Source organism: Salvelinus sp. IW2-2015, unplaced genomic scaffold (genome assembly GCF_002910315.2).
Source record: "Salvelinus sp. IW2-2015 unplaced genomic scaffold, ASM291031v2 Un_scaffold1807, whole genome shotgun sequence".
NCBI classification, from domain to species: Eukaryota; Metazoa; Chordata; class Actinopteri; order Salmoniformes; family Salmonidae; genus Salvelinus; species Salvelinus sp. IW2-2015.
Genome location: NW_019943180.1, coordinates 55011 through 72027, shown reverse-complemented (window position 1 = coordinate 72027; position 17017 = coordinate 55011). Strand labels below are relative to the sequence as shown.

Below are 17017 nucleotides of genomic sequence, written 5' to 3'. Positions count from 1 at the left end.
TCAAAAAAGGATCAGGAAGGGAGTGAGAAACTGAGGGAGGAGAGAGACAACCTGAGAGCAAAACAGAAGGCAAGTTAAGTAGTAGTAGCAGTAGTAGTAGTAACAGCAGCAGTAGTAGTAGTAAAGCAGCAGTAGTAGTAGTAACAGCAGCAGTAGTAGTAGTACAGCAGCAGTAGTAGTATAGTAACAGCCAGCAGTGTAGTATGAAATCTAAAAGTAAAAGAATGGAAATAGGACAAGCAATATCGGAGTTCGGGTAAAGGGTTAAGGATAGGGGAAGGGTTAGCTAACATGCTAAGTAGTTGCAAAATGTTGTAAGTAGTTGCTAATTAGCTAAAATTGGCCGTGACGAGATACGAAACGCGCACCTTTTTGGTTGCTACGGCCGTCTCTTACGACCGGAAAGAACTTCTGGACATCAGAATTGCGATTACTCACAAAGGCCTGGCAGAATCCTTTAACGAGTCCGACAAGCCTGACGTGAATGATATACTGCTTTCCCGGGAACAGGCCCAGATCCACGTCATTTGCGTGAAGAAAAGGCGGAGAAAAAGGGCCAGAGGGCGGGGCTGACTTCTGAGAATTCATAGGCGATTGAATAAACCCCCACTTCCTTCCATTCTGCTAGCAAACGTGCAATCTTTGGAAAATAAAATAGACGACCTACACGGAAGATTAAACTACCAACRGGACATTCAAAACTATAATATCTTCACGGAATCGTGGCTGAACGACGACACTATCAATATACAGCTGTCTGGTTAGACGAGGGGCGGAGGACTATGTATTTTTGTAAACAACAGCTGGTGCACGATATCTAAGGAAGTCTTGAGGTTTTGCTCACCTGAGGTTGAGTATCTCATGATAAGCTGTAGACCACACTATCTACCTAGAGAGTTTATCTGTATATTTCGTAGCAGTCTACATACCACCACAGACTGATGCTGGCACTAAGACCGCACTGATTGAGCTGTATTGCGCCATAAGCCACCAGGAAAACACTCACCCAGAGGCGGCAATCCTCGTAGCCGGGGACTTTAAGGCAGGGAAACTTAAATCAGTTTTACCAAATTTCTATCAGCATGTTAAATGTGCAACCAGAAGGGGTGGAGAAAAAAATTAAAAAATAAAAACTCTGGACCACCTGTAGTCCACACACAGAGACACATACAAAACTCTCCCTCACCCTCCATTTGGCAAATCTGATCATAATTCTATATTCCTGATTCCTGTTTACAAGCAAAAATTAAAGCAGGAAGCACCAGTGACTCAATCAATAAAAAAGCGGTCAGATGAAGCAGATGCTAAACTACAGGACTGTTTTGTAGCACAGACYGGAATWTGTTCTGGGATTCATCCAATGGCATTGAGGAGTACACCACATCAGTCATTGGCATCATCAATAAGTGAATCGATAACGCCGTCCCCACAGTGAYCGTACGTACACCACCGTTCAAAAGTTTGGGGTCCTTGCCCAGAAATTGAAGATCTCGTACAACGCCATGTACTACTCCCTTCACAGAACAGCGCAAACTGGCTCTAACCAGAATAGAAAGAGGAGTGGGAGGCCCCGGTGCAACACTGAGCAAGAGGACAAGTACATTAGAGTGTCTAGTTTGAGAAACATACGCCTCACAAGTCCTCAACTGGCAGCTWCATTAAATAGTACCCGCAAAACACCGGTCTCAACGTCAACAGTGAAGAGGCGACTCCGGGATGCTGCCCTTCTAGGCAGAGTTGCTCTGTCCAGTGTCTGTGTTCTTTTGCCCATCATAATCTTTTCTTTTTATAGGCCATACGGCTACAGAGGGAGGTGCGTACGGCTTCTTGCCATCCAGGACCTCTATACCAGGTGGTGTCAGAGGAAGCCCCTGAAAATTGTTGAATACTCCAGCCACCCTAGTCACAGACTGTTCTCTCTGCTACAGCACGACAAGCGGTGCCGGAGCGCCAAGTCTAGGTCCAAGAGGCTTCTAAACAGCTTCTACCCCCAAGCCATAAGACTCCTGAACATCTAGTCAAATGGCTACCCAGACTATTTGCATTGCCGCCCTCTTTTACACCGCTGCTACTCTCTGTTGTTATCATCTATGCATAGTCACCTTAATAACTCTACCTACATGTACATATTACCTCAACTAACCGGTGCCCCCACACATTGACTCTGTACTGGTACCTCCCGTATATAGTCTCGCTATTGTTATTTTACTGCTGCTCATTAATTACTTGTTACTTTGATTTCTTATTCGTATTTAACTGCATTGTCAGTAGGGCATGTGACTAATAAAATTGAATGTTTGAGTTATATATCAAAAGAAGTTCGCACACCTCCATGTATAAACTCCCAGCAATTATGGATTTACCAACATTTCAGGATCACTGTGCCTTCCTCAGGGTAATGTCATGAATTCCCCCATTTTGAGAGTCCTCTCAACTTAAAAGAAAATACAAGATTTACGAACATTCATTCACATGAGAAAATGCATACATTCTTCATAAACCAAGAAGCATAAAAGCAATAACTCATTGCACGTGACGGCTGCTAGAGAACTGCTCAGCCTCCCAAGAAACTCACCACTGTCTCCCATTTCAACCTCCAACTCATGTCTAAGCGTTCTAGCAATTTGTCTGGGAAGGTCATGATACACAGTCACCTGCACGAACCCAGGAAGAAACAGAGATGCATACAGTTTATGAGATTCAAAGCTAATTTTCATAGACAGTGAAACGCGCATAATGCAGTGCATGCAACAATGGAGTTTAATAAAATAGCTTTAGTTATTTATCACACTCCAATGAATCAGCATGGTGGAAATCATATTAAACTATTTCCACCCAGAAACTAAAATAGCATCTTGTTGGTTTAAGTCAAATGTATTCCGTTGGTGCCTAATGAACATGACCCAAGACATATGATTCCACTATTTATAAGGCAATGTATAGATCAAATAGATTAGGATCAGTTCACTCTCCGGTCAGAGTTCACCCTCTCCATTCACCAGGCTGCTGAGAATAGTCAACATTTTTAGTTCATACAATCAATCCATTAATTGCTTCACTCATATAGTTATTAACATACTAAATCAAATCAATCCTTCAGTTTTAGAAAACATTCAGTTTCCAAATCATAAATCACATCCCAATTAATTATCCAACCAAAATTAAGAAGCACATGCTCAGTGATTCATATGGTCCCATCACCAAAGTCAAACCCCTCAATTTAACACACATCAACATTGGCAGAATGTACATTTATATTAACATACAGTATAATTATCGTACAATCATTATCAACTTATCAGGATTTAAATACAGATAGTGTCTTAATGCGTTCTTATTGTAAATACTAAATTTTTATAGTGTGTACAGTCGTGGCCAAAAGTTCTGAGAATGACACAAATATTAATTTCCACAGTTTGCTTCTTCAGTGTCTTTAGATATTTTTGATCAATGTTACTATGTAATAATGAAGTATAATTACAAGCATTCATAAGTGTCAAAGGCTTTTATTGACAATACATGAAGTTGATGCAAAGAGTCAATATTTGCAGTGTTGACCCTTCTTTTTCAAGACCTCTGCAATCCGCCCTGGCATGCTGTCAATTAACTTCTGGGCCACATCCTGACTGATGGCAGCCCACTGCATAATCAATGCTTGGAGTTTGTCAGAATTTGTGCGGTTTTGTTTGTCCACCCGCCCTTGAGGATTGACCACAAGTTCTCAATGGGATTAAGGTCTGGGGAGTTTCCTGGCCATGGACCCAAAAATCGATGTTTTGTTCCCCGAGCCACTTAGTTATCACTTTTGCCATATGGCAAGGTGCTCCATCATGCTGGAAAGGCATTGTTCATCACCAAAACTGTTCCTGAATGGTTGGGAGAAGTTGCCTCGGAGGATGTGTTGGTACCATTCTTTATTCATGGCTGTGTTCATAGGCACAATTGTGAGTGAGCCCACTTCCTGGCTGAGAAGCAACCCCACACATGAATGGTCTCAGGATGCTTTACTGTTGGCATGACACAGGACTGATGGGTAGCGCTCACTTGTCTTCTCCGGACAAGCTTTTTTCCAGATGCCCAACAATTGAAAAGAACAATGACTTTTCCCCAGTCCTCAGCAGTCCAATCCCTGTACCTTTTGCAGAATATCAGTCTGTCCCTGATGTTTTCCTGGAGAGAAGTTGCTTTGCTAATTCTTGACACCAGGCCATCCTCCAAAGTCTTTGCCTCACAGTGCGTGCAGATGCACTCACACCTGCCTGCTGCCATTGCTGAGCAAGCTCTGTACTGGTGGTGCCCCGACCCGCAGCTGAATCAACTTAGGAGACGGTCCTGCGCTTGCTGGACTTTCTTGGGCGCCCTGAAGCCCCTTCTTCACAACAATGAACTGCTCTCCTTGAAGTTCTTGATGATCCGATACATGTTGATTTAGGTGCAATCTTACTGGCAGCAATATCCTGCCTGGGAAGCCTCTTTTGTGCAAAGCAATGATGACGGCACGATTTCCTTGCAGGTAACCATGACTGACAGAGGAAGAACAATGATCTCAAGACCACCCTCCTTTTGAAGCTTCCAGTCTGTTATTCAAACTCAATCAGCATGACAGAGTGATCTCCGCCTTGTCCTCGTCACACTCCACACCTGTGTTAATGAGAGAATCACTGACAGATGCAGCGGCGGTGGTCCCCTGCTTTGCTGGCACGGCTGCAATTGCAGTGGAAATGTTTTTGGGGCTTCAGTTCATTTGCATGGCAAAGAGGGACATTGCAATTCATCTGATCACTCTTCATAACATTCTGGAGTATATGCAAATTCCCATCATACAAACTGAGGCAGCAGAAAATTAATATTGGTGCAATTCTCAAAACTTTTGGCCACGACTGTATACAGAGAAAAGAGTCAGCCCGAGGATTGAACCCTGTGGCACCCCCATAGAAACTGCCAGAGGTCCGGACAACAGGTCCTCCGATTTCACATTGAACTCTGTCTGAGAAGTAATTGGTGAACCAGGCGAGGCAGTCATTTGAGAAACCAAGGCTGTTGAGTCTGCCGATAATAATGTGGTGATTGACAGAGTCGAAAGCCTTGGCCAGGTCGATGAATACAGCTGCACAGTATTGTCTCTTATCGATGGCGGTTCTGATATCGTTTAGGACCTTGAGCGTGGCTGAGGTGCACCCATGACCAGCTCGGAATCCAGATTGCTAAGCGGAGAAGGTACGGTGGATTTCGAAATGGTTGGTGATCTGTTTGTTAACTTGGCTTTCGAAGACCTTAGAAAGGCAGGGTAGGATAGAAATAGGTCTGTAACAGTTTGAGTCTAGAGTGTCTCCCTCTTTGAAGAGGGGGATGACTGCGGCAGCTTTCCAATCTTTGGCAATATCAGACGATACGAAAGACGTTTAACAGGCTAGTGATAGGGGTTGCAACAATTTAGACTGATAATTTTATAAAGAGAGGGTCCAGATTGTCTAGCCCGGCTGATTTGTAGGGGTCCAGACTTAGCTGATGTTCTGAAAGAGCTGCAATCTGGATTTGGGTGAAGGAGAAATGGGGGAGGCTTGGGCAAGTTGCTGTGGGGGGCGCAGGGCTGTTGACCGGGGTAGGGGTAGCCAGGTGGAANATCTGGATTTGGGTGAAGGAGAAATGGGGGAGGCTTGGGCAAGTTGCTGTGGGGGGCGCAGGGCTGTTGACCGGGGTAGGGGTAGCCAGGTGGAAAGCATGGCCAGCCGTAGTAAAATGCTTTATCGGTGGTGACAGTGTTTCCTAGCCTCAGTGCAGTGGGCAGCTGGGAGGAGGTGCTCTTATTCTCCATGGACTTTACAGTGTCCAATAACTTTCTGGAGTTTGTGCTACAGGATGTACATTTCTGGTTTGAAAAAGCTAGCCTTTGCCTAACTACCTGTGTATATTGGTTCCTAACTTCCCTGAAAAGTTGCATATGGCGGGGGGCTATTCGATGCTAATGCAGAACGCCACAGGATWTTTTCATGCTGGTCAAGGGCAGTCAGGTCTGGAGTGAACCAAGGGCTATATCTGTTCCTGGTTCAACATTTTTTGAATGGAGCACGCTAATTTAAGATGGTGAGGAACGCACTTTTAAATAATAACCAGGCATCATCTACTGACGGGATGAGGTCAATGTCATTCCAGGATACCCCGGCCAGGTCGATTAGAAAGTGTTTTAGGGAGCGTTTGACAGTGATGAGGGGTGGTCGTTTGACCGCAGACCCATTATGGACGCAGGCAATGAGGCAGTGATCGCTGAGATCCTGGTTGAAGTCAGCAGAGGTGTATTTGGAGATCAAGTTGGTTAGGATGATACCTATGAGGGTGCCCGTGTTTACAGATTTGGGGTTGTACCTGGTGGGTTCATTGATAATTTGTGCGAAATTGAGGGCATCAAGCTTAGATTGTAGGATGCCCGGGGTGTTAAGCATGTCCCAGTTTAGGTCACCTAACAGCACGAACTCTGAAGATGGATGGGGGGCAATCAATTCACATAYGGCATCCAGGGSACAGAAGGTGGTCTACAGCAAGCGGCAACAGTGAGAGACTTGTTTCTGGAAAGGTGGATTTTTAAAAGTAGAAGCTCAATTTGTTTGGGTACAGACTTGGATAGTAATACAGAACTCTGCAGGCTCKCTCTTCAGTAGATTGCAACTCCGCCCCCTTTGGCAGTTCCATCTTGTCGGAAAATGTTTTAGTTAGGGATGAAAATTTCCGATTTTTTGGTGGTTTTCCTAAACCAGGATTCAGACATGGCTAGGACATCCAGGTTGGCAGAGTGTGCAAAGGTAGTGAACAAAAAAAAAACTTAGGGAGGCTTCTTATGTTAACATGCAAGAAACCAAGGCTTTTACGGTTACAGAAGTCAACAAATGAGAGCGCCTGGAGAATGAGAGTGGAGCTAGGCTCTGCAGGGCCTGGATTAACCTCTACATCACCAGAGGAACAGAGGAGGAGTAGGATAAGGGTACGGCTATTAAGGATTCAAGTGAGGCCATGTGCTAAACAGTGAGTACGGTAGTGTACTAAACAACCAACGATTAAGACAAAAAGCTGGTATATACAGTGACATCATGAACTTTCTATTGTCGTCCAACATCAAACTTGTTGTTGTCATTATGAAAAAGTTTAAACACAAAAGCGACATGACATCAGCAGCTAGGTAAAATAGCATAACTGGTGTATTTAAAAAATAAATAAAAATCCCCCCTTTTTTCTCCCCAATTTTGTGGTATCCAATTAGTTACAGTCTTGTCCATACAGGAGTTGTAGCGATGAGACTCGGGAGAGGCGAAGGTCGAGAGCCATGYGTCCTCCGAAACACAACCCAACCAAGCCGCACTGCTTCTAGACACAATGCACATCCAGCCCGGAAGCCAGCCGCACCAATGTGTCGGACGAATCACCGTACACCTGGAGACATGGTCAGCGTGCACTGCGCCCGGACCGCCACAGGAGTCGCTAGTGCGCAATGAGACAAGGATATCCCTGCCGGCCAAACCCACCCTAACCCGGACGACGCTGGGACTCGAACCCAGAATCTCTGGTGGCACAGGAAGCACTGCGATGCAGTGCCGTAGACCACTGCGCCACCCGGGAGGCCTAACTGGTGTATTTTAACAGCAATAAACCCATCAGTTTAAAATGAATTTAGTAAAAAAACAGGCAACTAAAAGCAACTTTCTAAACAATGTTTTGGTTTGTTTCTAGMTTGTTAGCTGGCTAGCTAACGTTAGGTTAGCGTTAAGTTAGCTGGCTAGCTAACGTTAGGTTAGCGTTAAGTTAGCTGGCTAGCTAACGTTAGGTTAGGTTAGAGTTAGCTGGCTAGCTAACGTTAGGGATTAGCGTTAAGTTAGCTGGCTGGCTAACGTTAGGTTAGCGTTAAGTTAAGCTGGCTGGCTAACGTTAGGTTAGGTTAAGAAGGCTGGCTAGTAACGTTAAGGTTTTACGCGTTAAGTTAGCTGGCTGGCTAACGTAGGTTAGCGTTAAGTTAGCTGGCTGCTAACGTTAGGTTTAGCGTTAAGTTAGCTGGCTGCGTCAACGTTAGGTTAGCGTTAAGTTGCTGCTAGCTAACGTTAGGTTTAGCGTTTAAAGTTAGCTGGCTAGCTAACTTAACGCTAGTTAGTTAGTAGTTAGCTAGTAGTTGTTACCTTAAGTTAGCTAGCTAACCAGTTCAAATAATGACCACATCATATAGCTGACAATGTCTTAGCTAATTTGTATTCATTATTACTGGAAAATAAACTCAACAAGATCATTGTTTACAAGTTAATGGCGAGCTAATTACAGAAAATAGATTACGGTTGTGAGTATGATGAAATAAAAGCAGGGCATTMAACCTGAGAATTGTAGAACTTGGACACTGTCTCGTTGGCCTAACGAATATATCCTTATCGGACTTTGGTGCAGGTCATGTTGTTCTTTACATTTCAGTCTCTGGTAAACACACTATTTAAAATAAATTMAAAGTTTGTTTGTCATATGCACAGGATACTGAAGGTGTAAACTGAATTGCAGACCAATCCGAATTCGTCTCCAGGCATGTCCAGCCCATCCATTATCTCAGCCAATCATGGCTAGCGGGAAGGTTCCTGACTTTTTCCGTGGCTAAACCAACATGACTCGTAATTTAACCATTTTATTCGTATTGAAGGATTTAATACAAGTTTGTTATTAAGGCACATGAAAAGTTCACATGTTCCAGAAGGCATTTATGCCAAAAAAAGGCATTAAATTATAAATTGTTTACGTTGTTTACGTTCAAATTTCTCTCCTGTGAATTAGTGACGCGCGACACACGCCTAGTTTCCAGCCTGACGTCTCCGCACCTCCATTGTAACAGTATTATAACAGAACAGAAGCAGCATAGAGAGAGACAGCAAAGAGCCCAATAGAGAGTTGATTAGAGAGAGTTAGCAGCGTTAGGATGAATCATCATCGTCTTCATCACTCCGTCATACTCACTTCACTGGGGGATATAGTGCCTTGTCCTGAGGAATCTGGACCTGTACCATGAAGCTTCTAATGGAAGACAAAACACAGACAAGGAGCCATGTGGCTGGCTTAGATGACTGGGCTCTGGACGAAGTACATTGTGTGTGTGTGTGTGTGTGTGTGTGTGTGTGTGTGTGTGTGAGAGAGAGACTCAGCGTGTGTGTGTGAGAGAGAGAGAGAGACTCAGGGGCCAAGCCGGATATCTTCAGCCTCCTGAGGTTGAAGAGACGCTGTTGTGCCTTCTTCACCACACTGTCTGTGTGGGTGGACCATTTCAGATCGGTCGATGTGGATAGGGGCACGGACTCTCACACGGACTCTCACACGGACTCTCACACGGACTCTCACACGGACTCTCACACGGACTCTCACACGGACTCCGCGCACACGTGCCCCTATCCACATCGATGAGGCCGCAGTGGAGAAGGTGGAAAGCTTCAAGTTCCTCTGTGTACACATCACTGACAATCTGAAATGGTCCACTCACAGACAGGAGGCTGAAGAAACCCGGCTTGGCCCCTAAGACCCTCACAAAGTTTTACAGATGCACAATTGAGCATCCTGTCGGGTTGTATCACCGCCTGGTACGGCAACTGCTCCGYCCACAACCGCAAGGCTCTCCAGAGGATAGTGAGGTCTGCATATCGCATCACCGGGGGCAAACTACCTGCCCTCCAGGACACCTACAACACCCGATGTCACAGGAAGGCCAAAAAGATAATCAAGGACACCAACCAACCGAGCCACTGTCTGTTCACAGTGCTATCATCCAGAAGGCGAGGTCAGTACAGGTGCATCAAAGCTGGGACCAAGAGACTGAAAAACAGCTTCTATCTCAAGGCCATCAGACTGTTAAATAGCCGTCACTTGCCCTAAGAGGCTGAAACAATATATATATATATGTACTTCTTTCATCACATTCCTAGTGGGTCAGAAGTTTACATACACTCAATGAGTATTTGGTAGCATTGCCTTTAAATTGCCTTTAAAATGTTTAACTTGGGTCAAATGTTTCGGGTACCCTTCCACAAGCTTCCCACAATAAGTTGGTGAATTTTGACCCATTCCTCCTGACAGAGCTGGTGTAACTGAGTCAGGTTTGTAGGCCTCATTGCTCGCACACACTTTTTCAGTTCTGCCCACAAAATTTTCTATAAGATTTTGGTCAGGGATTTGTGATGGCCACTCCAATACCTTGACTTTGTTGTCCTTAAGCCATTTGCCACAACTTTGGAAGTATGCTTGGGGTCATTGTCCATTTGGAAGACCCATTTGTGACCAAGCTTTAACTTCCTGACTGATATCTTGAGATGTTGCTTCAATACATCCACATATTTTCCTTGCTCATGATGCCATCTATTTTGTGAAGTCCCTCCTTCAGCAAGCACCCCCACAACATGATGCTGCCACCCCCGTGCTTCACGGTTGGGATGGTGTTCTTCGGCTTGCAGCCTCCCCCTTTTTCCTCCAAACATAACGATGGTCGTTATGGCCAAACAGTTCTTTTTTGTTTCATCAGACCAGAGGACATTTCTACAAAAAGTACAATATTTGTCCCCATGTGCAGTTGCAAACGGTAGTCAGGCTTTTTTATGGCGGTTTTGGAGCAGTGGCTTCTTCCTTGCTGAGTGGCCTTTCAGGTTGTCGATATAGGACTTGTTTACTGTGGATATAATACTTTTGTACCTGTTTCCTCCAACATCTTCACAACGTCCTTTGCTGTTGTTCTGGGATTGACTTGCACTTTCGCACCAAAGTACGTTCATCTCTAGGAGACAGAACGTGTCTCCTTCCTGAGCGGTATGACGGCTGCGTGGTCCCATGGTGTTATACTTGCGTACTGTTGTTTGTACAGATGAACGTAGTACCTCTAGGCATTTGGAAATTGCTCCCAAGGATGAACCAGACTTGTGGAGGTCTACAATTAAAAAAAAATTAGGTCTTGGCTGATTTCCTTTGATTTTCCCATGATTGTCAAGCAAAGAGGCACTGAGTTGAAGGTAGGCCTTGAAATACATCAACAGGTACACCTCCAATTGACTTAAATTGATGTCAATTAGCCTATCAAAAGCTTCTAAAGCCATGACATAATTTTCTGGAATTTTCCAAGTGGTTTAAAGCACAGTCAACTTAGTGTATGTAAACTTCTGACCCACTGGAATTGTGATACAGTGAATTAAAAGTGAAATAATTGTTCTATAAACATTTGTTGGAAAAATGACTTGTGTCATGCAAAAAGCAGATGTCCTAACCGACTTGCCAAAACTATAGTTTGTTAACAAGAAATTTGTGGAGTGGTTGAAAAAAACTAGTTAATGACTACAACCTAAGTATATGTAAACCTCACTGTGTGTGTGTGTATATATATATATATATATATATATATATATATAAAGTAACGGAACACTAGTCAGTTTAAATTTTACTAACCTGTTTTTGCTTTGTCATTATGGGATATTGTGTGTAGATCGATTTAATCTAAGAATAAGTCTGCAACCTAAATATGGAAAAGGTCAAAGGGTCTGAATACTTCCCGAATGCACGGTATACAGCAGGAAGGAAGTGTGTGATCTCCCAGGGTTCCCCACTGGATGTTTTAAGACGGTGGTGCCAGTGGAGGCTGGTGAGGGGAGGACGGCTCGTAATAGCTGGAAAGGCGCGAATGGCATCAAACACAAGGAAACCATGTTTGATGTATTTGATACCATCCCACAAATTCTGCTCCAGCCTTTACCACRAGCCCATCCTCCCCAATTAAGGTGCCACCAACCTCCTGTGGRTGGTCTGAATACTTCAAAGGCACTGCACATGTGGTTTAGTTCAGAGGGTTGAAGGGTCATATACCTGGGAGCTGAGCTGGGTCTTGATCCAGTTGAAGTAGTAGTTGAGGTCACTTCCCTCCATCAGGTCACGACCCCAGGCTGCTAGCTTAGCGATGATCCTGGCCGCCTGGGAGAGACAACAAGTCAGACCCTGAAGCCTGAGCCAGATCAATATTAAAGTCACTCACTATTCAATGCTGATGGCTTATTGTTCATTTCCCATGTCCACAGTCATGTTAATGCAGCAGACATTCCACTATATAAGTGCATCTCTACTCTCCCAGAGAAAGATAACAACAATCCTTCCATTTCTAATATTTTATAACAAAAGGCCGCAAGATGGAAATCCAATCAACATGCAAATAACCTGCTGGTCATTTTGAAGACATCTGCCTTTGAATAGTCTCTGTCCTCTTCTTTCCTGCTTCTCTCCACCATCTCTCCCTTTCTCCCTCTACTCCATCTCTTCTTCTCCTCCAGCTCTCCCTCAGTGCTAACTGTAGGTTAGGTGTGTGGCGTAGTCATACTAACCATGTGGACGGTGAACAGGTCCTGGCGGTTGAGCATGGGCAGAAAGTAGGACCAGGCGGTGTTCTTGGTCTTTTTGGAGTAGTCGAAAAAGATGTTCACCCTCTGGTGATTCTCCTACAGAAAAATAACAAAACAGTGTTGTAACCCTGTAGAGGAGAGCTCTAGTTCCCCAACGGCCCCAGCTAGGAGAGCTCTAGTTCCCCAACGGCCCCAGCTAGGAGAGCTCTAGTTCCCCAAAGGCCCCAGCTAGGAGAGCTTCAGTTAGGAGAGCTCTAGTTCCCCAACGGCCCCAGCTAGGAGAGCTCCAGTTAGGAGAGCTCTAGTTCCCCAACGGCCCCAGCTAGGAGAGCTCTAGTTCCCCAACGGCCCCAGTTAGGAGAGCTCAATAACTATCTGTCCACCAGGGTGATTCAGGGAGGAAATACAGTAAAAACAGATGATTCAGAAAAGGTTGCTACGGTATCTTTGTATCTCTAGGTAAGCGTGAACACGTGTGTTACCTGCAGGGTATCATCTATCAGAGTGAGGATGTACTGGACAGTCTGCTCCTTAGAGATGTGAGCCATCAGGTTCAGGAACGTCTTGGCACACTGGAAACACACACAATATATACATGTTACTAACACTATACAGACATACTAGGGTTGGGCGATGTCAACCGTCCTATGTTGATTATGAAGCGATTAAAACAGTGATATACGATGCTATCGCCCACTATTGGCTGCCGCCCCCCAAAACATGTGGTTGAAGAAAAACAAAAATCACACTGAACAAAAATATAAACACAACATATAAAGTGTTGGTCCCATGTTTCACGAACCAAAATAAAATCTCAGAAATGTTCCATACGGACAAAAAAAAAGCTAATTTCTCCTTTGCCAAGATAATCCATCCACCTGACAGGTGTAGCATATCAATAAGCTGATTAAACAGCATGATCATTACACAGGTACACTTTGTGCTGGGGACAATAAAAGGCCAGTCTAAAATGTGCAGTTTAGTCACAACACAATGCCCCAGTTGTCTCAAGTTGAGGGAGCGTGCAATTGGCATGCTGACTGCAGGAATATCCACCAGAACTGTTGCCAGAGAATTTATTGTTAATTTCTCTACCATTCTCCAACGTCATAGAGAATGTCAGTAAGTACAACCAGCCTTACGAGTTCAAACAGGTGCAGTTAATACAGGTAATGAGTGGACAACAGGAGGGCTTCTTAAAGAAAAACTAACAGGTCTGTGAAAGCCGGATTCTTACTGGTTGGTAGGTGATCAAATACTTATGTCATGCAATAAAATGCAAATTAWTTACTTAAAAATCATACAATGTGATTTTCTGGATTTTTGTTTTAGATTCCGTCTCTCACAGTTGAAATGTACCTATGATTAAAAATKACAGACCTCTACATGCTTTGTAAGTAGGAAAACCTGCAAAATCGGCAGTGTCTCAAATACTTGTTCTCCCCACTGTACATGGATGAAGGCTTCACGGCAGACTGGAACCATTTAACTCTGTTTACTCTGTAGCTACATCTTGTTTGGCCAGCGTTGTGTCAAGTCACGCCGGTTCACACTGACCATGGCGTGTGCAGTGTTGTTGTGAGTTAGGCTGGACAGAAGCAAAGTGTACCGTCTGTAGAACTGTATTTGCCTCCTCAATATTGTTTGTTCTTTCTCTCATAAAGCTGTAATTGAGAATAGCCTACAGACTCCAGGCTAATAGATGATCATTCTTGTTCTTTGTGGCAACTTTAGATAACACCTAATCCCTTTTGCACACACTGTATATAGACTTAAMATTTTTCTACTGTGTTATTGGCTTGTTTATTGTTTACTCCATGTGTAACTCTGTGTTGTTTGTGTCACACTGCTTTGCTTTATCTTGGCCAGGTCGCAGTTGAACATGAGAACTTGTTCTCAACTGGCCTACCTGGTTAAATAAAGGTGAAATAAATAAAATAAATTAAGTGTCAGCATGCTTCAGTTGGCCTGGCAGCTAGCTAAAGTCGGCAAACCGAACGAGTGGCAATATTACCCCGGGCCACTAGAGGGTGATGAGCTGTTAATAACCATCTACAACCAAACAAGGAAGTGACGACACCAAAATAAGGAAGACACCTGCCGGAGAAAAAAAAATTGTATACAGAGACACACTAAACTGGAGAGATAGTTGAATTTGTGCTGATTGCCCGGATCTACTAGATTTGATGTACCTAGCAGACAGAAGATGTTCGCTACAGGTTCACAATAGTGGATGTAGGGGCATACGACGAAGAGAGCTACGGTGGAGTCATTCGAGAAAGTTCTTGGGTCCAAACTGCTGCAGAAGACCCTCAATTTACCAACATCAGCAGTCCTGCCAGATATTACAATGCAGCTTTCCCCCTACATGAGAACATCATGCACCATTATCCAGGTATGTTGATTATATAATGTTGGAATCAATTTCACTTTGTTTAGAATTTCCCTGRTTTGTCTATGCACCTCTATAATTGCCATTTTATCAAGGCTTTTGGAATATGGTTCCAGGAAAATGGAARTGTTTTTTGTTAATTAATTAAAAACGTTCATATAAACCCTTTTTCAGGACCCTGTTTCAGAACTAATAAAAATCCAAATAACTTCACAGATTTTCATTGTAAAGTGTTTAAACATTGTTTCCCATGATTGTTCAATGAGCCATAAATAATTAATGAACATGCACCTGTGGAACGGTCGTTAAGACACTAACAGCTTACAGACGGTAGGCAATTAAGGTCCACAGTTATGACACTAAAGAGGCCTTTCTACTGACTGAAAAACACCAAAAGAAAGATGCCCAGGGTCCCTGCTCATCTGCGTGACGTGCCTTAGGCATGCTGCAAGGAGGTATGGAGACTGCAGATGTGGCCAGGGCAATAAATTGCATGTCCGTAATGTGAGACGCCTAAGACAGCGCTACGGGGAGACAGGACGTACAGCTGATCGTCCTCGCAGTGGCAGACCACGTGTAACACCTGCACAGGATCGGTATCCGAAACTCACACCTGCGGACAGGCACAGGATGGCAACAACAACTGCCGAGTTACACCAGGAACGCAAATCCTCATCAGTGCTCAGGCTGTTCGCAATAGCTGAGAGAGGCTGGACTGGGGCTTGTAGGCCTGTTGTAAGGCAGTCCTCATCAGACCTCACCGGCAACGTCGTCGCATATGGGCAAAACCCACCGTCGCTGGACCAGACAGGACTGGAAAAGTGCTCTCACTGACGTGTCTCAGGTTTCTCACCAAGGGGGTGATGGTCGGTTGCGTTTATCGTTGAAGGATGAGCGTTACACCGAGGCCTGTCTCTGGAGCGGGATCGATTTGGAGGTGGAGGGTCCGTCATGGTCTGGCCGGTGGTGTCACAGCATCATCGGACTGAGCTTGTTGTCATTGCAGGCACATCAACAGTGTGCGTTACAGGGAAGACATCCTCCTCCTCATGTAGTACCCTTCCTGCAGGCTCATCCTGACCTGACCCTCCAGCATGACATGCCACCAGCCATACTGCTCGTTCTGTGCGTGATTTCCTGCAAGACAGGAATGTCAGTGTCCTGCCATGGCCAGCGAAGAACCCGGATCTCATCCCATTGAGCAGTCTGGGACCTGTGGATCGGGGGTAGGGCTAGGGCATTCCCAACCAGAAATGTCGGGAATTGCAGGTGCCTTGGTGGAAGAGTGGGGTAACATCTCACAGCAAGAACTGCGCAAATCTGGTGCAGTCCATGAGGAGGAGATGCACTGCAGTACTTAATGCGGCTGGTGGCCACACAGATACTGACTGTTACTTTTGATTTTGACCCCCCCCCTTTGTTCAGGAACACATTATTCCATTCTGTTAGTCACATGTCTGTGGAACTTATTCAGTTTGTGTCTGGTTGTTATACAAATATTTACACATGTTAAGTTTTGCTGAATAAAAAACGCAGTTGACAGTGAGAGGACATTTCTTTTTTTGCTGAGTTTATATATAACACACAAATAACAATAATGTTTACATATCCTCCATTACTAATCTCATATGTATACATTCACAACCAACCATAACTTTGACGAGTAAAAGGTATGACTGTATGAAAAATCTGGATAACGCCCAACCTAGTCATGGAGAATCCCTCTGAAGCTACATAAATGCAGCTGTGCAGTAACAGCTAGCTGGTTTACTGTGTGTGTGTGTGGTGTGTGTGTGTGTGTGTGTGTGTGTGTGTGTGTGGTGTGGTGTGTGTGTGTGTGTGTGTGTGTGTGTGTGTGTGTGTTGTACCTGATGTCCTTCGTTGGTGAGGATGGTCTGTTTCTCCTCAGAATGAGCCACTTCAAACTTCTTAATGAACTCACAGTCCTCTGCAGAGATCATCTGGCCCCTATGAGACACACAGCATGATTATTATACAACAGTCTATGAGACACACAGCGTGATTATTACACAACAGTCTATGAGACACACAGCGTGATTATTACACAACAGTCTGAGACACACAGCGTGATTATTATACAACAGTCTGAGACACACAGCGTGATTATTATACAGCAGTCTATGAGACACACAGCATGATTATTATACAACAGTCTATGAGACACACAGCGTGATTATTATACAACAGTCTATGAGACACACAGCATGATTATTATACAACAGTCTATGAG

At 44.4% G+C, this 17017-nt stretch overlaps 1 protein-coding gene across 3 annotated transcripts in view; it reads right to left on the bottom strand.

Annotated features, from left to right (window-relative positions):
* atp6v1h (ATPase H+ transporting V1 subunit H) overlaps positions 1 to 17017 on the bottom strand; it is a 60226-nt gene that overhangs the window by 35381 nt on the left and 7828 nt on the right. For 2 of the 3 annotated variants that reach the window (XM_024139457.2, XM_070439623.1), the window contains exons 3-7: positions 16635 to 16734; positions 12857 to 12946; positions 12357 to 12470; positions 11848 to 11952; positions 8974 to 9030 (exon numbers count right to left, since the gene is read on the bottom strand). In XM_024139457.2, coding sequence (XP_023995225.2) covers positions 8974 to 9030; positions 11848 to 11952; positions 12357 to 12470; positions 12857 to 12946; positions 16635 to 16734 — 466 coding nt within the window. The remainder of the gene's footprint in view (positions 1 to 8973; positions 9031 to 11847; positions 11953 to 12356; positions 12471 to 12856; positions 12947 to 16634; positions 16735 to 17017) is intronic. The other variant, XM_070439624.1, reaches the window with a different exon arrangement.